The sequence below is a fragment of the Mauremys reevesii genome, linkage group 4, assembly GCF_016161935.1.
Source record: "Mauremys reevesii isolate NIE-2019 linkage group 4, ASM1616193v1, whole genome shotgun sequence".
Classification (NCBI taxonomy): Eukaryota; Metazoa; Chordata; order Testudines; family Geoemydidae; genus Mauremys; species Mauremys reevesii.
In genome coordinates this window covers 64,075,582-64,098,657 of record NC_052626.1, presented here as the reverse complement: position 1 = coordinate 64,098,657, position 23,076 = coordinate 64,075,582, and the positions used below count along the sequence as shown (strand labels likewise).

At 45.7% G+C, this 23,076-nt stretch overlaps 1 protein-coding gene and 1 long non-coding RNA gene across 9 annotated transcripts in view; one reads left to right on the top strand and one right to left on the bottom strand.

Annotated features, from left to right (window-relative positions):
* Nucleotides 1-23,076, top strand: part of RBM25 (RNA binding motif protein 25) — a 72,188-nt gene that overhangs the window by 24,000 nt on the left and 25,112 nt on the right. For 3 of the 8 annotated variants that reach the window (XM_039535041.1, XM_039535042.1, XM_039535044.1), the window contains 2 exons: nt 18,310-18,430; nt 21,935-21,984. In XM_039535041.1, coding sequence (XP_039390975.1) covers nt 18,325-18,430; nt 21,935-21,984 — 156 coding nt within the window. In that variant the 5' untranslated portion in view covers nt 18,310-18,324. Of the gene's footprint in view, nt 1-9,394; nt 9,524-9,566; nt 9,820-17,350; nt 17,378-18,309; nt 18,431-21,934; nt 21,985-23,076 lie in introns of those variants that run through there. The other 5 variants (XM_039535039.1, XM_039535037.1, XM_039535040.1 and 2 more) reach the window with 4 other exon arrangements.
* On the bottom strand, nt 3,945-9,395 carry LOC120403664. Its single transcript, XR_005597651.1, has 3 exons — nt 8,933-9,395; nt 7,561-7,635; nt 3,945-4,581 (listed from the first exon to the last, which is right to left on the bottom strand). It is a non-coding gene; the product is annotated as an uncharacterized LOC120403664 (long non-coding RNA).

The window sequence follows — 23,076 nt, the reverse complement described above, 5'->3', positions numbered from 1 at the left end:
GGCCTGACCCTGTGCTCTGTGCTGTGTGGTGGCGGTGGCAGCCTGGCTCCAGCTGGACGGCGCGGCTGTAGCGCTGCCAGCCACCAGTGCTCCAGGCAGCGCAGTAAGGAGGCAGGGAGCAGAGGGGGTTGGATAGAGGGCAGGGGAATTTGGGGTGGTGGTTGGGGGGGAAATGGGGTTGAATGGGGGCAGAAGTCCCAGGGGGCAGTCAGAAAGGAGGTGGGGGTTGGATGGAGTAGCAGGGGGCAGTCAGGGGCAGGGGTTCCAGGGGCAGTCAGGGGATGGGGGGTGGATGGGGCAGGGGTCCCAGGGGGGCAGAGGCTCCCACCACCTCCTCCCATAACCATCCCTCCATACAATTTATGAAACCCGATGCAGCCCTCGGGGCAAAAAGTTTGCCCACCTCTGATCTGGACAAACTGGAGAAATGGTCTGAAGAAAATAGGATGAAATTCAATACGGACAAATGCAAAGTACTCCACTTAGGAAGGAACACATACCAAATGGGAAATGACTGCCTAGGAAGGAATACTGCGGAAAGGGATCTGGGCACAGGCGCCAACTTTTAAAAGTGCTGGGGGATGCTCAACCTCTGGCTCCACCCCAGGCCCTGCCCCCACTCCACCCCTTCCCCCAAGGCCCCACCCACACCCCACCTCTTCCCACCCTGCCCCTTTGCGCCCAGTTCCACTCCCTCCCCCGAGTGTACTGCATCCTCACTCCTCTCCTCCTCCTCCCCCCCCCGCTTCCTGCAAACCATGAAACAGCTGTTCATGGTGGGTGGGAGGCACGGGGAGAGGAAGGGGAAGGTGCTGATCTGCGGGGCCCGCCGGTGGGTGCAAGGCATGGGTGGATGGAGGGGGAGCTGATAGGAGGGCTGCTGGTGGGTGCTCAGCACCCACCATTTTTTCCCTTTGGGTGCTCCAGCTCTGGAGCTTCCATGGAGTTGGCGCCTATGGATGTGGGGGTCAGAAGGAGTACTGCAGAAAGGGATCTGGGGGTCATAGTGAATCACAAACTAAATATGAGTCAACAGTATAACACTGTTGCAAAAAAAGCAAACATCATTCTGGGATGTATTAGCTGGAGTGTTGTAAGCAACACACGAGACGTAATTCTTCCGCACTACTGCACACTGATTAGGCCTCAACTGGAGTATTGTGTCTGGTTCTGGGTGCCACATTTCAGGAAAGATGTAGACGAATTGGAGAAAGTTCAGAGAAGAGCAACAAAAATGATTAAAGGTCTAGAAAACATGACATATGAGGGAAGATTGGATTTGTTTACTCTGGAGAAGAGAAGACTGAGAGGGGAAATGATAACAGTTTTCAAGAACATAAAAGGTTGTTACGAGGAGGAGGGAGAGAAAGGACAAGAAGCAATGGGCTTAAATTGCAGCAAGGATGGTTTAGGTTGAACATTAGGAAAAATATCCTAGCTGTCAAGGAGTTAAGCACTGGAATAAGTTGTGGAATCTCCATCATTGGAGATTTTTAAGAGCAGGTTAGACAAACATGGTCTGGATAATACTTAGTCCTGCCATGAGAGCAGGGGACTGGACTAGAAGACCTCTCGAGATTCCTTCCAGTCCTATGATTCTATCCTAATGATCATCTGAGGAGTACTGGATGCAGTTCTCTCTGAGACTGCCAATGCTTCTCAGTAGAGTGGCTGCTGAAGCGTGATGTGAATGTTCTCAATGGACTCTTCCCTCTTTCTTTGTGTTTGTGGGGAACAAGAAACTCTTGCTAAGTGGTTGGGCCAACTCTGTTGCTGAGTTTTGGCAATCTGGTAACATGCATGTTACTAAAGTAACTGATATATCTTCTCCATCTTCATGGTACTGGGCCTCTTTAATTTGTTCCACTTTTTTTTTAAAGCATCTTCAACAAAAGCATTTCAAAAGATTTTACAAATCTGTATTAGTTTAGCCTAGGGTTGCCTGGTCAAAAAGGGACCCTGGTGGCTCTGGTCAGCACTGCTGACTGGGCCGTTAAAAGTTCAGTCAGCAGTGCTGCAGGGCTAAGCAGGCTAGTCCCTACCTGTCCTGGCACTGTGGTGCACCCTGGAAGGTCCAGATTCTAGGCAGGGGGGCCACAGGGCTCCACATGCTGCCCCTGCCCCAAGCACCGGCACCACACTCCCATTAGCCGGAACCATAGCCAATGGGAGCTGGGGGGCAGAGCCTGCGGGCAAGAGCAGCGTGTGGCACCTCCTGGGCCTCCCACCCCGGCATAGGACCTGGACCTGCTGTATGCTTCTGGGGTGCAGCACAGAGCCAGGACAGGCAGGGAGCCTGCTTAGCCCCACTGATCAGGAGCTGCCCGAGGTAAGCCCATGCCCCAACCCTCTGCCTCATCCCTGAGACCCCCCCCCAATCCGGAGCCCCTCCTGCACCCCAAACCCCTCATCCCCAGCCCAGAGCCTGCATCCCCAGCCCAGAGCCCATACCCCACCGCAACCCCCTGCCTCAACCCGCAGCCCGCTCCCACATCCCGAATCCCTCAGCCCCACCCCCCAGGCTGGAGCCCCCTTCCACACCCTGAACTTCTCATTTCTGTCCCCACCCTGAAGCCCGCACCCCCAGTTAGAGCCCTCACCCCCTCCCGCACCCCGACCCCCTGCCTCAGCCCAGTGAAAGTGAGAGAAGGTGTGGGAGAGCAAGTCACTGAGGGAGGGGAAATGTAGTGAGCAAGGGGCAGGGCATCAGGGAAGAGGCAGGACAGGAGGCAGGGCCTCGGGGAAGGGGAGTGGCTAGGGTTTCAGTTTTGTGCGATTAGAAAGTTGGCAACCCTAGTTTAGCCTCAGTACCATCATGAGGTAGGCAGGTAGGTATTCCTCCCACTTTTCATATGAGAAAACTGAGGTACAGACAGGGTAAGTGATTTGCCCAGTTTCCCACAGGGAGGCTCCAGGAGAGCTGGGAAATACAATCCTGGTCTCCAAACTCCCAGTCCTGTGCCTTAACCACAGATCAATTTTTTCTCCTTTGCATAGAGAGATGGATTATCTTACCTTTGCACGTCTTGTAGTGAACTTTAGTCACAATTTGACTTTGGAAGGACCATGATTACCCACTATTGGAAAGTGGCATACTCTCTATCTTCAAAGTGGTGTTCACAAACACTTTCAGCATCCATGTCCATGAAAAGCCTACTCTCTCTTAAATGCAGGTAAGAAGTGCTCTGCTACTTGGCCTCCCTGGTTTGCTTATACACAAATGTCATCCAGATGATACTGAAATGCATAAATGGGTTGGCTTCAGTGATGTTTAACTCACCTATGATATCATCTGCATGATAACCAGAACTGTGTCAGGAGCCCATGTTGCAACACATATGAGACCTTAACAGTGTTCTTGATCATGCTAAAGCTTTGGATCTGTCCAAGACTTTAACACATTTCAGGGATGTTTTGGAAGCACATAAGGTCACATCTATGCTACAGATAAGGAAATGCGCTTTAACTGTGTCAGCAGACAACTGTATTGGAACTAGAATACCGCTCCTTCACCCCCCACCCTCCCAGTGATGTAGCTTACATATAGCATGGATGGAACCTAAGTCTGTTACATACTGGTGAGCTCTGTGCGTGTGCATCTGTGGTTTCTCCATTTCCCCCACCCCCACCAATCACAATTTGGTCTAGAGATTTACCAGAGAAGAGAATAAACAACTAGAAGAGTAGCATAATAATGAAATGTCTTATTGTTCCATTTCAAAATCCAATGGTAATCTGTTTGCAGTCCATTGTTTGTGTAGTTGATAGTCTGTAGAGATGGTGAATCAAATTTGTGGAAGAATATCAACTCCAGTTGCTGAGCCAAATGTCTTCAAATAGCAATTGGAAAATGTTTTGCAGCTGGATGTTAGGCACAGCATACACATGCAAGGCTGAGAGGGGAAACTTTCAAATCTCACAAGACTATTCACAGGAAAGCTAGGAATTGTTATACCAGATGAGATCAATGGTCCCGCTTAGTCCCATATCATGTTTCTGACAGTGGCCAGGACTTCATATTTCAGAGAATGATGTAAAATCCTTATGGTCAATGGACAACTGTGGCTGTACAGGTTAGTTGTGTGGATTAAAAAAAGTTGTATTGTTGCCTTTTAATTTTACTGGGCATCCCTTTGCTCTTCTATTATAGGAAAGAGGGTAAATAGGGAAGCCTGATTTATCTTCTCTATACCAGTCATTATTTTAGATACCTCTATTACATTATCCAGTGTGGGCTTGGTCCTGGGCCCGGTGACTTCAGTGGTGCTGGATTCTGCATCAAAGTGGCTGGATTTAGGCAGTTACGTGACAGTCATTTTATAGTCATGCCTCAAGTGCTCTGGGTGCTGGCATGGCTGGAAACAGTTTGTTGCTGTTGGTGTTGGAAGAGGACTTTGCTATTGTCAATCTCCACTCCCAAAATATATATATCCTCTTTTCAACCTGACTGCATGTTTGGTGACTGTGATCCTTGAATCATCTTGTCCGACACTGAAAAAACTTCAGTTCTCTTATTTTCTGTTCATACCATCCATCTTCTTGCCATTACTATTTCTGTCCAGTCTCTTACATGGCTAACTCCTGAAAGGGTATGAGCATCCATACAGAAAACAACTTTAAAAACACAAACAACCCTCATTTCCGTACTTGCCTGCTCTTGTAATATGGCTTTTCCCTCATTCTTCTGGCTATAGTCAATCATTTTACCTTTTTTTTTTTCTTTTCAGAATCCCAAATCCTCCATATTTGATGATCAACCTTCCACCTGTCCTGATTAGCTAGTTCCTGTTAGAACACTGATTTTTGGTAGTTGCCAAACTTCTTTAAAAGAATGAGAGTGGTTTTTCATATCTACACAAATACCATAGTTAAAAACTAGTTTTATACTTTAATTTCAAGTGTTTTAACAGTCTCTTAGAAGACTGAAAAAAATTAATTATAAAAAGCAGTGCAGATAAACTAATGTTAAATAATATTTTGGTGCTTATTGCTTATATGATAAGATATACTGTAATGCAAATTTTAGACTATTCAAACTTGTAGTGAAAGAGGAATTATGGCAGGCTTGCTAGTATACACAGCAAGGAGAGTGTGGAATGACTGGAGCACATTCCCAGCTCTGCATTGACCTCCTGAGTGACCTAGGGGAAGTAATTTTCTCTTTCTGCTTCAATGGCTTAATTTTGTAAAAAGATGATAAAACTTCCCTACTTAACAAAAATGTTTTAAGTTTAAGGTTTAGTATTGAATATTAAGTGATGTATCCTTACGGGGGGAAGGTGGGGCGGGGAAGGTATAAATGTACAAGGATTATTTCACCCATTTTACAGATGGGGAAATGGAGGCACTAAATTTAAGGGATTGAGTCACCTAAATCCCTTAATTTAATTCAATTAAATTTAGACACAAAAGCATGGTGGGGCAGGGAAAGAGGAACAATACAACCATTGGTTGTGAGGGAGCTGTGCTGCTAGGGAAGAATGGGGATGGGATTAAATCAATGTAGACGTCGCAGGAGCTACAAAGATAGGAACATTTTTGTCTTTCTTGATCACCAATGCTCTATATCTTTAGAGCCCCCATTGCCTTCCCAAACCCTCTTTCACTGAGGGAAGTATTGGAAAGAATCTCTTCAAGGTGAACTGTGACAATTCCTGGACCTTCTGTCCCCTTCCTTGAAAACCAATGCGTAGGCTCTATTGAAGAAAACAGACTGTAAATAGTTAATGATTGTTGTAAATAATTGTTTATAATGTGTGTGAGAGAGTGCAATCTACCCTTTGATTGTTGACTGCTGCTTAGAAAGAACATAAGGATTCACCTATATTTCACCGAAACAAAGACTTTCCTTTAGTTCAAGGATTTTAGAACGGAGGACTTGAGTTCTAGTGCTGACTTTAAATTTGGAAAATGTTACATTACATATTTCAGAAACCACCTTAACCCTGCACTCTGTATAGCTGCCCACCATCTATATAACAGATAGTAGTATACTTATAACAACCACAGTTTCAAAAATGGAATTAGAAATTCAATACATTCTGCAGGTAAGTTAACTCTCTTTTCTTTGATAACTAAGTAATGTACTAGGCTGTGTTGAGCAAAGTATTCTGGGGCCTATAGCAAGTAAACATAAAGTGGATTGGGATAAACTGAATATGTGATTGGCATCTGGAAGGTGGGGTCTCTGACTCACAAAGGAAGGATGAATAGCCAACATATTTGGCTAGGTTTGAGAAAGATAATTTTTATAATATTGGAATAATGGGTGAGCAGGTGGATGTGGGAAGGGAGTGTTGCTGAACTCTATACTTGGACAATTTACATGGTTTCTTGATCGGAGAGACTACTTGGGATGGGGGAGGAGGGAGTCTGGGGTCTAAATATTTAAGGTAAAGTAAAGAGCAATAGGTAGATGTCTATAGCTAATAATGAATGGGTGAACTGGTGTCTGTGTGGATCAAAATACCATGGATTTCTTAATAAGGGTTAAAATGGGGATAAATTACAATTGTCTTGTGAATTATTAGTATCTTTGGAAGTGGTATTGTGAATTTTTATTTTAATTTTTTTTTCAGAAAGACTATAGTCTCAAAAGGAGTAAGCAACAAGCTGTGATCTGAGACCACAAGATGGGAGCCAGGAATTTAACGTTTCTCAATCCTGCCTCTCTTTCTTCTTCAATTTTTCCATCTGTAAAATGAAGATAAGATTTGTCTGCCTCACAGATCTACTGCATGGATAAATTAATGTTCATAAAACATTTTCATGACTAATAGTGCTAGATACTGCAACTGTTACATTTGTATTTATTAGTAAGGCTGCAAGTCTGTCACAGAGGTCACAAATTCCATGACTTTCCGGTACCTCTGAGACTTCTGCAGCGGCCAGTGTGTCTGGCTGGGGCCAACCACACTGGCCACTGCTGGGGCAGTCTTGGTCCACTGCGGCCCCCACCCGGTACCAGCAGGGTTCCTGGGCCGCACACCAACACTTGCTCCCCCAGGCACCAGTGGGGGTCCTGGGCTGTGGGCCACTGCCCCCCCTGCATCAGTGGAGGTCTCGGGCTGTGCGCTGCTGCCCTCCCCAAGCACCAATGGTGCCCTCAGGCCATCCCCCCCAAGAGCATCTGCAGCACCCCCGGGCCACCCCCTGCCCCAGAGCACCCAAGATTTAGTCAGGGGTATATAGTACAAGTCATGGATAGGTCACAGACCATGAATTTTTTTTTACCCCCCATGACCTGTCCATTACTTTTACTAAAAATACCCGTGACTAAAACATAGCCTTATTTATTAGTTATGGGGAAGTATAAATTGTAGCTATTGTATGAAGAAATAACTGTAGCTAATCTATGTATTATCCTATTTAAATTAACAGCCTATAGTAAAGAAATGTTACTTCTAAAAAAGTCAGGTATTCATAAAACAGTGTTCTACTGCCAAAACTGTTCAGCCTTGTACATATGCAAATCTATAATTCTCTTTGCTAATAATTTATACAAATCTAATGGAAACAGCTTAAAGGGAAATGGTGTGCTAGACTGATGTTTTCACTGACCTGCTGACTGCTCAGGAGTATGTGTGAAACAAGTTAGTGGACTCAGTTTGGTATCTCATTGCTGAATGTTCCAACCTGCTGCCAGAATTGACAAACTTGTTAGCAGAAGACAAGGAGTAAATGTGCTGTCATAACTGAAATATTGTCTCAGCCTCTACAAGGCAGGCCAACAAAAACTGGCAGGCTCTCTGTGAAGGCTATTGTTCATCTAGAATATCTGGCAAATTTCTCCAGCATTGTATTTGTAACAAAATATATGAAATAGATTTCTTCATAGGACAGCAACTTTGCCCCAAGCATTACTCTCTTCATTACTTGTCTGTTTATAGGTATTATCCCATACTCTCCTGAAAATTGTCTTGAAGCCTCCCTTCTCACTATTGCAACATTGAGTAAACTGACCACTACAAAGCAGCTGTAAATTTGTAGTGTGAGCACCCTCTGCTCTCTTTGACTTGAGGCACTAGTTGTTGTATATTCAACACTCGCTGTGAACACTGTCCCCCTTGACTTGAAAGTGGGTGGACTGGATTGGCCATAGAATCATAGAACTGGAAGGGACCTTGAGAGATCATCTAGTCCAGTCCCCTGCACTCAGGCAGGACTAAGGGTACGTCCATACTACCCGCCCGGGTCAGCGGGTAGCGATCAACTTCTCGGAGTTCGATACATCGCGTCTCATCTAGATGCGATATATCGAACTCCGAACGCGCTCCCGTCGACTCCGGAACTCCACCACCGCGAACGGCGGTGGCGACGGGGGAGCCGCGGACTTCGATCCCGCACTGTGAGGACGGGTAAGTACTTCGAACTAAGGTACTTCGAGTTCAGCTATGCTATTCGCATAGCTGAACTTGTGTACCTTAGTTCGAACCCCACCCCCCGTGTAGACCAGGCCTAAGTATTATCTAAACCACTCCGACAAGTGTTTGTCTAACCTGCTCTTAAAAATCCCCAATGATGGAGATTCCACAATCTCCCTAGGCAATTTATTTCAGTGATTAACCACTCTGACAGGAAGTTTTTCCTAATGTCCAACCTAAACCAAAGCTCTGGGTGAGGCCTGAACTCACAACCCCAGGAATACTCCCTCCTGCACTAACCAGTTGCACCACAGTAGGTACTTGTTAGAAAATGCCTCCCTGCATTGGGTCAAACCTGGGTCAATTGCTTGGAAAGGAGCTATTCTCACCACTAGATCACCAATGCATCCATCTTTTGGCCATGATCCTGCAAAGACTTGTGCTTATCTTTATATATTGTGTATATAATCCAAGAAAAGCTTTAAAAAGAAATAGTGAGGTAGGTTATGCCTTTTTTGATTTATGCGACATGAGCTGAATTATTGTGTAAAACAGATTCTCAAACTTACGCTTACTGTGGCCCAGCTTTTAATGGTCTGTACAAGACAAGCTCTTTCCTCCCCTTCATGCTCATAGGTAGAATCATAGAATATCTTCCACTGGCAATGTCATGGTATCTTGCTGGTAACTACAGTAATTGCCTACAGGGGAACGTAGTCTGGGGAGGGGACAGCGTTTTGTATTTTTAAATGTAACTTATTGCCCTTTCGCTGCTGGCAAGGGGCCAGGGAAGCCAGCGGCATGTGCCCTTGTCGTCCCGTGGGCCCCACCAGCAGTAGCTGCTGTGTGTTACACCAGTACGTCCTGGGTGGCTCGTGGCCCTGGGCAGTGAGGCTACGCTGGCACCTGACAGGCAGGACGGTGCCAGGGCTGAGGACGAGGTGCGGCTATACTGAGCCGCCATGCGGGGAGGGGGACGCCAACCCCCTGATGCTTTTCTGTTAGGTAGGTGAGACGCCAGCAGCCCGCGGTCACTTGACCTCAAGATGGCGATTCTAGTAAGGGTCAATCAACTGGTTACCGCTCCTGGCTGCCCCCAGCAAAGATGGCGCCAGACGCCCCTTTTCTCCCTACGCCCTTCTAGCCCTCGCCACTCTATGGTAAGACGCGCTTTGTGCCTCTGTGCGCATAGCGTGGGCGTTCTGTCAGAACTCCCAGGATGCCTCTATGATCGGGCGGCGCGGTGCAGGCTGGGACGCTGGCGGAAGGGTGGCTCACGTGACCCCCAGCACAGCACGGCGGCGCGCCTGGCTCTGTGCGGTGTGTTCGCGGCCTAGAGGCCCCCAAGCCCGGCGGAGGCGGCGAGCGGGACAGGCCTTCCCCATCCCCGGCTGGCGCGTGCAGGAGAGGCTGCGGCGGTGCCCCGGACGCGGCTCCTGCCCCTCAGGGAAGGAGGGTGAGTCCCGGGGGCAGGTGGGGAGAGAAGCCGCCATCGGCGCCCAGCCGCCCGCCCGCCCGCGGAGGAGACGCGATCCCTCCTCTCCCCCCCCCCCGGGTGCGCGAGGAAACCCCGCTCCCCATCCTGGGGAGAACCCGCCCCCTCCACCGAGCACCACGAGGGGGCTGCCCAGCGCCGGGGGTGGGGGCGAGGGCGAGTCTCGCACTGGGGTGTGCATCGGTGTATTCCCCCCCCCCCCGAGCGAGCGGCGAGTCTCTGCCCTATGAGAGGGGGAGGCGGGGACGCCCCTTCGCTGAGGGGTGGGGGCCACCTGCCATCCTCTCGCTTGGAAACGCGGAGCGTAACCATCCATTTCTCCCCCCCCATGGAGGAGGGGAGGCATCTCTTCGTCCCCACTGCCTGGCCCTGTGAAGTGAGTGGTGTTAGCTACATGTGTCAGCGTAGGCTACTTAGCACTTACTCTGGCCCAAACCCATGGTGTTTAAGAATGTTAGTTGGCTATGGATCCCACTAGGATAGACCAAGACTGACGAATTAGCTTTTAAACTGTATTGGTTTTGATGATGTCTACCCTGGTAAAATGTATTGTGAGAGAACATTTTAACTAACATGATGTGAAATGTGATTTTGAAATGTGGGCAAGGACAGTCGTATTCAAAAATATGTTAGCTGGCTGTGATTAACAAAACTTTCAACCTGACTCTAGGGAGTCAGTGTTTTAAAAGTTTTGATAAGAATATTTTTAAACAACACTTGTTTCCCCGGATACGTCTACACCATCTCTGAGAAGGAGATGGAGGCTTTCTCAGTTAGAGGGGAATAGTTTTTCCCTTCATTTTAGTTAAAAATGGGGAGTCTCTATCAACTTTCTCCACACATGCGTGCTCTCTGGCTGTATCACTTTGTGAGGTGAAGATAAGCCAGGGGTGGGCAAACTACGGGCAGCATCTGGCCCATCAGGGCTTTGGATCTGGCCCATGGGATTGCCAGCCCCGTGGCTGTGCTGCAAGCGGCCGGTACCATGTCCCTGCTGGCTCTGTGTGCTGCCCTTGCCTGCAGGCACCGCCCCCGGCCGCTCCCATTGGCAGGCAATGTGGAACCGCGCGTGGCCAGTGGGAGCTTTGGGAAAGGTACCTACAGGCAAGGGCAGGCCTTGGAGCTCTCTGCCTTAGCCCCGCTGTGTGCCGCTGCTACCCTGGAGCCACTCAAGGTAAGTGGTGCTGGGCTGGAGCCCTCACCCCCAACCCTTCCCGCACCCCAACCCCCTGCCCTGAGCCTCCTCCTGTACCCCAACCCCCTACCCTGAGCCCCCAACCGCCTGCCCTAGCCCCAACATTCATGGCCCTGCATGCAATTGCCCCACCCAGATGTGGCCCTTGGGCCAAAAAGTTTGCCCACCCCTGAGATAAGCCACGACCACCAGTGCAGTGCAATAAGCGTGGAAGTTAAGGTTCTAGGCATAGTCAGGCCTTGAGAGAGAGAAGCCTAAATTATAGTCTTTTGTACTTTTTATGGGGGCCAGACACCCCCTCAGTAGTTGCTTTGCAAATAGTTTTCTGGGTCTTCATGCTCCTCTCTAAAGATTTCCTGAGAAAGAAGGCGCACTGGATGCTGTAGCCCTAGCAACACAGAGGAGATATAATCATGTTGCTGAGGAATCCTCCCATTCTCAGGATTGGGATGCAGACAGGGCCCTCATTGGCCTTCACAAAGTGGAGCTTTGTGTGGGCACAACAAGTTGCAGAATCAGGGGCTAAACAGTAAAGTGTGTTGCAGTGGGAGGCAGGGCATGGAGGGAAGAGTAATGGGAAGGATAATGGCTATCTGCTGTTTTGGTTGTGTGTGCTGCCTCTTGGGCTTCTTTTGCCTGCATAGAAGGTGAAAATCCACACCTTGAGTTACGCAGCTGTATTGAGCGAAATCCCAGTGTGCCAAGAATATAACAGAACCTCAGAATGATGGCAAATTGTTGTTTTATCTGTTTTCTTCTTCAAAATAGCTTAAAATTCTATGAGGATTGTGTTGACCTAATTTCGACCCCACTCCTGCATACATTGAACTTAATGGCAATACTGACCAGAACAATTTTCTTTTTCAGTTTCCTCTTCCAGAGGTCATCCTGTTCTGCAGTCTTTTTGATATTTTTCTTGCTAACCTGTGCTGTTAAGTGAAATGAAAAATGTGCAAATTATTTGAGGACAACATATAAAAGGGCATTTATTCATTCTTTGGCAGTGGTACTACTTAGGACTAGACTTTGAAGACTCCCATAATCAGAATTGTCTAAAGTTTTTCACCCTAGGAGTTTTGCTTGTTTTAGAAAGTATTTAAAACACTGATGTGGTGAAAAGACTGCAGATTTTTTAACAAAATACAAGGTAACATAGTATTCAAATCACCAGCAGAATATTTGTAACATCCTATTAATTTGAGCAATTCTGTTATAATTTACAAGCCTCACCAGCATAATTCTGCAACCAGCTGTATATAAAATTAGACTTTCTGTAAAGCATTCCACGTTGGAGTCCAGACAAAAAAAAACTACTAAAATATATATTGGAATATATCTGCATGTGCACCAGATTTTGCCTAAGACTTGAACAAACAAAGCTTAAATTTCTGGTTGGTTAACCAAACTGTAATAAAATAATTTTCCAAAGGTGAATCGCACCAACAGCGTTTCCTTATTTCAGAAACTGCTTTCTTATTTGCCTCATGTTTTGCCAAAAAATCTCCTTACTGTAAGCTAAATATGCAGACTTTGAAATGCAAAAGGACAGTATTGGAGGAATTTTGGAGGTGAGGTAAAATCAGAGTTAAAATGGAAATAGCCAGAACAGCCTTGACCATGTTATTGCTACTTTGATGACATAATATGCATCTTTAACTTCAAATATATATTAAAAAAAATTAATCATTTATTCACACAGCAAGAGTTGAAGGTTCTGTAATTCCTGTGCTACAATTGATGTTACTAACACCTTGTGTAGTGCAGCCTCAGTTTAACATTCAGTGTTGTAATTAACTGTTGCATGAGGAATACAGACTTCTGAATGCTGTTTTTTTAATAGGTTTTTAAAACAATTTTTTAGTTACCTTTGGAAAGAAAACTACACATTTTGCTCAACCAGATTTTGAAAAGACCAATATTAAAACAAATGGAAAACTATTTTGGGAACTAATGCTACTGGTGTCAAAAGTTATTGTCATCAAGATGTTAGCCTCCTTGCAGAAATTAGTTGCCAATTTAATAAAAAATTAAAGATGTCCTTGATTGCTTTAATTACATTACTGATTCTAGTAATGAGAAATTCATGATCTACTTACAGCCCTGTCTGCTCACCCACCATTATTAAAAATATATTTTATATATTTAAAGTTCAGAAGTACTCTGAATAATTGAAATTTTAGTTTCTTTAGCCACAGAATGTGAACATGGCATCAGCAGTGCAAGCTTCCCATGCTTCCTTGCTAATATGCTGGAACCGTGATGTAATGGAAGTGCTTGGTAATGAGACAGTAGTACAGCCTCCACGTTATTTCAGTATTTGGAATGGCATCACTTGTGATGGTGACTTCAATACCTGGAGAATAGGTGTCTACAACATTGAACTCTGGACTCTAATCACTGACACATTTTGTGTAGGCTCAGTTTCATTCAAAGTCCTACTATGTTAATGCATTAGTGAAAGCCACCTGTAACTTTGCATAAGGTAATATAAAAACAAGAGCTATAATATACACTTGTAAATTCTTCTAATCACACAAACCTAAATATCCCTTCCTTGAGGCCCTACCACGCTCACTCCATCCATCTCCCCTCCCTCCATCACTTGCTCTCCCCCACCCTCACTCACTTTCACTGGGCTGGGGTAGGCGGTTGGGGGTGGGGTGGGCTCTGGGCTGGGGTTGAGGAGTTTGAAGTGTGGGAGGGGGCTCTGGGCTGAGCCTGGGGCAGGGTGTGGGTGCAGGAGAGAGTGCAGGGTGCAAGCTCTGGGAGGGAGTTTGGGTGCAGGAGGAAGCTCTGGGCTGGGCTGGGGGTTGGGTTGCAGGCTCTGGGAGGGAGTTTGGGTGTGGGAGGGAGCTCAGGGCTGGGGCAGGAGGTTGGGGTACGAGGGGGTGAGAGGTATTGGCTCTGGGAGGGCATTTGGGTGCAGGAGGGGGCTACGGGCTTGGGTAGGAGATGGATGCAGGAGAGGGTGTGGCATGCAGGCTCTGGCGGAGAGGCGCTTACCTCGGGTGGCTCCCAGTTGGTGGCGCAGTGGGGCTAAGGCAGGCTCCCTGCCTGCCCTGGTCCTGCGCCTCTCCCAGAAGCAGCTGGCACGTCTCTGCGTCCCTTGGGGGGGGGCGGGGGGGAACAGGGGGCTCTTCCTGTGCCTGCAAGCGCCACCCCCACAGCTCCCATTGGCTGCAGTTCATGGCCAATGGGAGCTGCGGGGGCAGCGCACGGAGAACTCCTGCCCCCCAGGGGCTGCAGGGATGTGCCAGCTGCTTTTGGGAGCATCGTGAAGCCAGTTCAGGCAGGGAGTCTGCTTCAGCCCCAGTGTGCTGCCAGACTTTCAGCACCTAAAATCTCCCGGTTTGGCTTCAGTAGCTTCCAGGAGATAAGGTGTAATTCTGGGAGAATCCCGGCAAAACCTGGATGGAGGGTTGGCAACCCTAACAATTAACTTGAACTACCAAGGCTCTTCTGACTGATAGAAGGGAGAAGGAGCACGTGCCCTCTTCTCTCCCTCATCTAAGAGTTTACTAATTGTTGTTGGAGAAATCCTGCTACTCAGTTCCTTCTCTCTGGTTCTTCCCCCCCCCAATAAATCCAGCCCCAAAACAAACACACACCCCAAACAGCCTCCTATCTTCTTCAAGATGTCTCTCCCCGCCTTCCCTTCACTGAGAATAGCTTCAGTATCTGTGTCTAGCTCTGCTCTTCAGAGCTCTCCTTAATAGCCAGAGAATGAAACTGACATCTTTGTCAGTTTCACCCTTCCAAGAGAATTTTACACATCAGCAGAAAAAACATCCTATTCTCTTTTTAACTTTATTTTACTGTTGCATGTGAAAGCTATGGATAGCAGAGGTACTGGAGATCTCTCTACACACTCAGGACTATATCATTGAATTGATTCACATTAGTAAGATCTTTTCAAGGGCTAGAAACTTGTTCCTTTTTTAAACAAGTTTAAATTGGTGAATTTTTCAAGCTGTGAAGATAGCAACACATTTCATTCACTGTAGGCCTAGATATGAAAGGTTGTAAACCCTGTCTTTTCCTTAACAACTGTTTTTTATTCATGTTGAGGGCTAAAGGTTATTCCATTGAATGCTAGGTTTTGCTTTGATTTTGATCAAAAACATACCTTAGCCTATATGGACATATGAGCCTCCAGCTCATTTGGAACAAATCTGGGTCCAGTAGTTCTTTCCTGCCATCCTTCCCAAAAACTGTCTTTATGATCCACATATGGAGGAGTCCCTTTGTTCAGACCTCTCCTTTCCTGGGACCCTGGGAAGTGATTGCTTGCAAAGGTGCATATGATGCATTTGGCTTTTGGTTAGGAAAATACACAACTAAAAAAACCTAGGTGGAGAAGGGAATCTCCTTGTTCTTCCACCCCAGAAGTCTTCGATGTTAGTAGTATTTCAGCTATTTTAAACTGCTACATCAAGTGTATGTGACAGTAGATTTTTGATTCGCAAAGCTTAATGGCAAAAGGGACAGCAATGAGAGAGCCATAGAAAGGAGAGGCATGCTAAAAAAAAACCTGAACAATAGAAAAGTTTGTCTATTTTGTGTGATCTAAGTATAGCTTAGATCTTATAAATGTGGGAATACTTCTGTTTGCTTCCTGGTTAATCCACCACTTCAGGCCTTGTATCACAGATACAGTTTACCTTTACTTGTTGTGGGAAGAGCTAGATACCCTTTGGCCAGTTAAAGGGACATTGTCTCTACTTGAATATTTTGTTAATTGGCTAACTTAAAATACTACACTTGCATAGTGCTCCATTTTAACTAGTAGGAACTGAACTTTAAAAAATAGCTTTTTTTTTTTTTCCTGCTCCTGCTTAGAGGTATATTTGATGTGAGCTCAAGAGTAACACCAGCACATATGCTTAGACTCGCTGCCCCGGGTGTACACGCCTGCTTATTTCCATAGTTCTTCCAGACTCTGTGAAAATAATCTTGGTTTTGAATTCTAATATCACATGTAACTCCTTCCTCGAAGTCTCTCTGTATCTCTTGTTAGGGTAGGATAGTGGTATTAGCTTTTAGTGCTAACATCCTAGCACTACCATGTTTCCTGCTTGCTCCTGTGTATGGGAGGTACTTCTAGGCCCAGTGGCTCTTGTTTTGTGCACCTCCCTGCTCCAACCTGAGTGGGGTATAGATAGTGTTTCTTGCTCCTCATACATCTAGCTCTTGCACCATCCACACGCAGACCTATTTCCTGCTCATTCTGGCTCCTGCACTTGGGGGGGGGGCACCTTCCCACCCCAAATTATCTCTCTATAACCAACTCTTGCTAAACGAAACCCATTTTTAAAATTGGACAAAAAACATACCTCCAGCAGGATTGGAACCCTGTTGATTCAGGGATAGTAGCTGAGTCTGGCATTCTGACTTAGCGGTACCCCATTTACTTAAGAATATAGGCTCATGGTAGGGTATTTGCATGGTAATAGTTACTGATGCATTAATGTATGAGACTTTATTCAAGCAGATAACATGCAAATAATGCTGATAAGCATATGGGTTTTTTTGGTTTGTTTTTTAACACCAGTTTCGTCTGTAAAGACCAGATATTTGAATAACAAGCTAGATTACTTTTTAGATAGTTTCAGCACTATCTTAGCAATTATATTCGCAACTATTATTAAACTAAGAGTATATACCTCCCTTCTGTTTTGGTAGGAGGTATAAGCACTTTTCAAACTGTAAGTGGTCTCTTGTAAGTGTATATATAGATCAGTGGTCCCCAATGCAGTGCCCGCAGGTGCCATGGCACCCGCCAGGGCATTTATGTGCGCCCACCTAGTGCCCAGCAGGGGAGAGAAGCCGCGACCCCACGCCTGCCGGTGACAGAGAACTCTGGGGCCCGCAGGCTGTGGGCGCCGGTGTTCTCTGTCCCTGGCAGGCGCGGGGCTGCGGCTTCTCTCCAGCTTCTCTGGGGCTGCAGGCTGCGGGTGCCGGTGTTCTCTGTCCCCGGCAGGCACCGGGCCACAGCTTCTCTCCGGCTTCGAAGCCAGAGAGAAGCCGTGGCCCCGCCCCTGCTGGGGACAGAGAACTCTGGGGCTGCGGGTGCCGGTGTTATCGGTCCCTGGCAGGTGCAGGGCCGCAGCTTAAGCCGGAGAGAAGCCCCTGCTGGGGACAGAGAACTCCGGGGCTGCAGGCTTTGTTGTATGTTAAAGTAAGAATAGTAAATATATTTGGACCAGCAGTTCAACAATGTTTAACTTTTTTAAAATAAATAAGATGAAAACTGTTTATGATATTTATTTTGTAAAAACGCCTTCATTTTTCTTACAGGTAGATAAAAAAGAGCAAATTCACATGGTAAGGTGAAAGAGTAATTGCCGAATAATTTAATTAATACCTTTTACATGTAAAATTACCTTTTTTATCTTATGGATTCATATATTATGTATATTAAATATTATGTTTTTCATATTATTTAATGTACAAATACAAAATAAGCCTTGAAAAATTGTTGGCGCCCGCCACACTCTTCTGAAAACATGAATGTGCTACTGGCTACAAAAAGGTTGGGGATCACTGATACAGATAGTGACTGTGTCTGAATAGTGAATGCGTTTTAGAATATTCTTTATTATGAGTAGGTAGCATGCTGACTCTTGAACTCATCAGCTACCAGCCAAGTTGAACCAACAAACATAGGAACTGGCAAGTTAAAAATAGACCGGAGACCTCTCTGTATGCCTATCAACCCTGTGTTCACAGTTAGGAATTTTCCTGGTGTTTGTCCCATTAATAGATATTACTTTTAGCAAAGTGTCAGGAAATCCTGATTCTGACCTTCAGTAACTTGACTCTCAAACATCTAATACATTCTCACTTCGTCTGTGCAGGAGAGCTAGTTGGCTTATTGCAAAACTTTTTTCTGAAATTATTTTTGATTTTAGATATTGGAAAAGTAACTCCTGTGGGCATATTGTATTTTCTCTGAGCTCGTTATCTACAAACAGTTCTTTGTGAAATGTTTGGCATAAAGAATTAGTTTAATCTCTTGCATCAGTCCATCCTAAAAGGCAAGACTTTCATGTTTAATAATAGCACTATTAGAAAAGAAGTCTTCCACTACTGCTGCATTATTGTTTAATTGGGGAAAAGAAACATAAAACTGAAGTTTGCATTTCCAACAGGCAGTCCCTACAAGGATGAAAATCAGAGTTAGCGTGGTGATTATCAGTTCACTCCACTTTGAATAGATGATGTTTTGAGGCTATCTTTTTTTTTCCCCCTCCCAGATTGCTGCTGCAAGAATGTCTTTTCCACCTCACTTGAATCGCCCTCCTATGGGAATCCCAACACTTCCACCTGGGATTCCACCTCCACAATTTCCTGGGTTTCCTCCACCTGTACCTCCTGGTAAGTGATGTTAGCAAGTAGAACCAAATTAATTTTTCCTGTACTAAATTTTAAACCTTTTGTATTCACTCTTGCACTTATGCAATTGCATACAGGTATTTTAAGGCTGAAGACCCTATTTATCCATAGAGATGTACTATATGAGTAAGCTTCCCATTGTTATGCCCAATGTTTCTCTGACCAGAAATCAAAACTTCTAGGGTGAGAATAGCTCAGTTTCTGTCTAGTTATTCCTCATCCTCTCCATTGAGATTGACTCCTAACGTCATTTGTTTGTGGTGATGGGTTTTATGACACCTACCTACTTGGCAATGGACTGCAGTTTTCAACTTTTTTCAAATAGGTCACTGTAACAGCCTTTGGATGGTAACCCAAACACCATGGAAGGCACTTTGGATACCCTGGGGAAGTGTGCTAGGAAAATATAGCAGCAACTTTTCATAGCTGCTAGCCTGTTTTGAACTTGAACCCATAGGTGAAAGGCTACAGAGCCCATTAGCAGTCCCTTGGCCATGGTTTTAATTTGCACACTGAGAACCTTTCCTTGTTGTTTATATTACAGTACAGATAGTCCTCAGACTTACGACAAAATTGGTTCCTGCAAATTGTGTCGTAAGTCGAAATATCATAACTCAGAACCACAATACACTCTATTGCGGGACCAAGTGTCGTAAAGTATAAACCAATTGTCGTAAGTCAAACCAGGGTGTCAATTCAGAAATGTCGTAAGTGCCTTTCATCATAAATTGAACGTTGTAAAGTCGAGGACTGCCTGTAATGCTGAGAGGCCCCAATCTAGAGGGGGCCCTTTAGTGCTAAGCCAGTGGTCCCCAACCTTTTTCATCTGGCCGGTGCCGGACGACGCGCCACCGAGGACCATGGCTGGCGGATGAGCATCCGCTGAAATGCTGCCGAGAAGCAGCAACGTCAATAGGCATCGCCGCTGACAAGCAGCGCCATCCAGAGGCGTCACCGCCGAAATGCTGCTGATGAGCAGCGTCATCCAGAGGTGTCATTGCCAAAATGCCGCCGAAAATCAGCGGCATTTCAGCAGCAATGACTCTGGATGACGCTGCTTCTCAGCAGCATTTCATCGGATACTTGTCCGCCGGACAGTACGCGGGTGCACATAGATGCCCGGGTGGGCCTGCATTGGGGACCACTGACATAGGACAAAGAGCTTTCCTCTGGCAAAGTTTAACCTTGTACAAAACAAATTCATTGTTTCAATGATAGCAATCCATAGAGGGTATAAACAGGAAGAGAGAAGGATTTTGAAAATATCACGGTCTTTCTTGCAGCCAGAACATGTGATCTGCATCGCTAATGTACTCGTCTGTGGGCATAACACCTGTTTCCTTAAAGAGGGGACACTGGTTTCTCACGTCTCTACTCTTCTGTGAATAATACTACAGGCAGATAGTGACACCTATAGTTAAGATTGCCATATACTTTTTTGTTACTTGTTTTCAGTTTAACTGCATTTAAAAAAGATCTTACAGCTGATTCAATGACAAGCTCTAGCAACTTCATACTTTACAATGGGACACACGGTGAAATTTTGGCAAGGAGAGGTGTGTGTTTCGTCATGGTGTCAGGAATGTGCCTTTTGCTCTCTCTATGAAAATTCACCTAAATATGACCAAGTTGTAAACATCTGAAAAATTACAGTTCATGTATGCTCAGTATAGATATGTTAGTTTAGCAGCTAAATTGTCTTGATTGTCAGTATTCGGTATACTCCATACACACACACACACAGCTCCTTTGTGCTGACCAGACTGCTACTCCTGGGGGAATTCTGTGCCACTGTGCAAGCGCAGAATTAATGTCCCCTCTGAATTTTACTCTTTCCTTGCAGAATAATTGATTCATGCACCCCTCCCAGGCAGCAGTCCCAAGTAGGCATATCTGGTTTGGGCATGGGGAGCAGCCCTGGGAGACACAAATCGCCATCTCTTCTCCTGCATGTGCTGCTCCTGGGGCCAGGTCAGACCCATCCCTGGGAACCTCCTGCAGCTGCAGGAAGCTCAGCACTCCTGCTTCCTGTCCCCATCACTCCCCAGCTGCGGGGTGAGGGTTCACTTTGTGGGGAACTGCCCCTTATCCACCTGACCCCCCTGCCAAGCCCCACCCTCCCTGCACCTGAATCACTCTGCTAATCCCCTTGCACCCAGACCCCCACCTAGGGTGACCAGCTGTCCCGATTTTATAGTGACAGTCCCGATATTTGAGGCAGTTTCTTCTATGGGTGCCTATTACCCCCCCCACCCCGTCCCAAGTTTTCACACTTGCTCTCTGGTCACCCTATCCCCACCTCATTGAGCCCCAACCAGCTGCACCTGGATTCCCCCACAGAGTCCAATTCCCGCTGCACTCAGCACCCCCCAGCAAGCCCCCGTGCATTGAGATCCCCACACCCCCAACCAAGCTGCTGGCATCCAGATTGCCCCACACAGAACCCTCTTACCCCACAGCTGCATCGGGCTGAGCCTGCTTGCCCCACACCTGGATTGGGTAGCAGGGCTGGGCTTGCGCCAAAGACTCTCTTCCTCTCACTTGCTATTGCAGAGTGCCTGGAGCTGGGGAGAGACAACAGAGATAACACCACAGATAACAGCCTTTTACTGCTTACAGTTACTCCATTAGGTCAGGTAATAGTGGAGTATGCTGTGGGTTTCAAGTTCCCAGTGACCCATTTGGGGGTAGGGGGAGAGAAGCAGTCAATATAGTTTCATCTGATGAAATGTTTTGTGTTTTCAATTTTTGTTTTTAAAAAACTGAAGATTTGTTATGTAATTTACTACATTAAACATCAAGGTTGCAAACTCAAGCACACGCACATACGAAATGCCTGAATTAAAGTTGCCCATGCAACCCTAATTTGGCCCTCTTGTACATATGCATTTTGATACAGTCTTTAATTATATGACCACATATTCTCTCTCCCCGCCCCCTAGACCCCTGCCTCATTAAGTGCATAGGACTGATGTTGTGGGAATGAGGCTGTTGTCTGTAAGGCCTCGTTTGTTGGAGAAGTTGGAAAGTGTGTAGTGAATGAGCCAATTAACTTCAGGAAGAGAGAGAATGGTCTTGTGGTTCAGGGGTATTGTGAACATAAGTTCATTAATGTTTTTAAAGAACTAAGGTATGACAAAGAATATCCTAGAGATGCCCAGGAGGAAATTAATTCTGTATTCAGGGCAAGATTTGGAGGTTGTACAGTATGCATGCTGTTATATGGTATGATGAGAATAAACAGAAATGATAGGAAAATGTTGAATAGCTATCCATACAGTGAGCAAAATCCATTCTGTGCATTGTGAACTTCATATTTGTTCTGAATTTGTTCTCTGATTTGCAGGCATGTCTGCACAGCAGCTTACCAGTGTTACTTACTACTTTTTCCTGGCATACAATAAGTGATTGGCTCAGGCGTATTCTGTCTTTGTTATTCTAGAGTGTGTGTGGGTAATATTGATATATTCTCTCTCTCCCCCTCAGGGACCCCCATGATTCCTGTACCAATGGGCATTATGGCTCCTGCTCCAACGGTAAGTAGTACTGGGAGTAGGTGCAAAGTAATGTGCACAAAACATGCTTTATTGATTGAAACTACTCTATGTAATTTGCCCCAGTTTATTAACAACCTTCATAACCATGAAAGGAAAGGCTTGGTGTTAAATGTTAGACTGATATATTAAACTCTGAGCTGGGCAAGGTTTTAAAAGGATGTATATGGAATTGCTAACTGCTAGAAATTGAAACGGTTGTTTGCAAATAGAAAGTTCAACTTTTATTTCTGTCTCAAATGAAGTAATTTAGAGATGGCCTCGTGATAACACTCTGCACTGCTGTGCAAAACATCAGGGTTGGCTGACTGGTCTCTTGCTTACCAGATCAGTAGGCCTGCAGGGTGCCATGAGGTATTCTGTAGCCCGTATTGGTGAGTGCATCGCCCAACACTGCTGCTAAACTGGCCAGAAGAGTCAGTGCTGACAAGCTTCTGAGCAAGTTTTAACAAGTCCTTTTTGGCTACCATGCTGTGGGAGGGGAAAGATGCTCAGGACTTACTGAGACCTTGAGGGAAAAACTGCTTTTAGTGGTTTTATCTATACGCATGGATTCTTATTGGCATGTAGGGTTGTTTTCTGACTATAAAATCTGGGTTCATTCTAGGTATTAAAGCCATTTCCTAGCTGTTTTTCCATCTAAACTAATGGGGCTGCTGTTACTAAAATCTTGCAAAAGTGAAATCTGCTGAAGAAATCAGTCCAAAACCTAATGTCTCTAACAGAGGAATATACTCATGCTAAATTATGTATTTTATAGCAGTAAGATGCTGGAACAAATGCATTATTCAGTATCTTGGAAGAAATATGGTTGTGCCCCTGGCCTTAAAGAATTGATGAAGAAGAAATAAGCACGTGCACACAATGAAATTATTTTTTTTAAACCTTCTTTATAACATGAGTGGAAGATGTGCACACGCATGAATGCACCATACCTACATACATATGCTCCAGTTCCCAAACCATTTCTTCTTCACATTCAAGAAAAGAGGCTATCGTAGAGGAGGGATGTGGATTGATAAAGTAAAACATTGGTTTCTGTGTACAGTCTGGTACTTGATGCTATAAGTATGT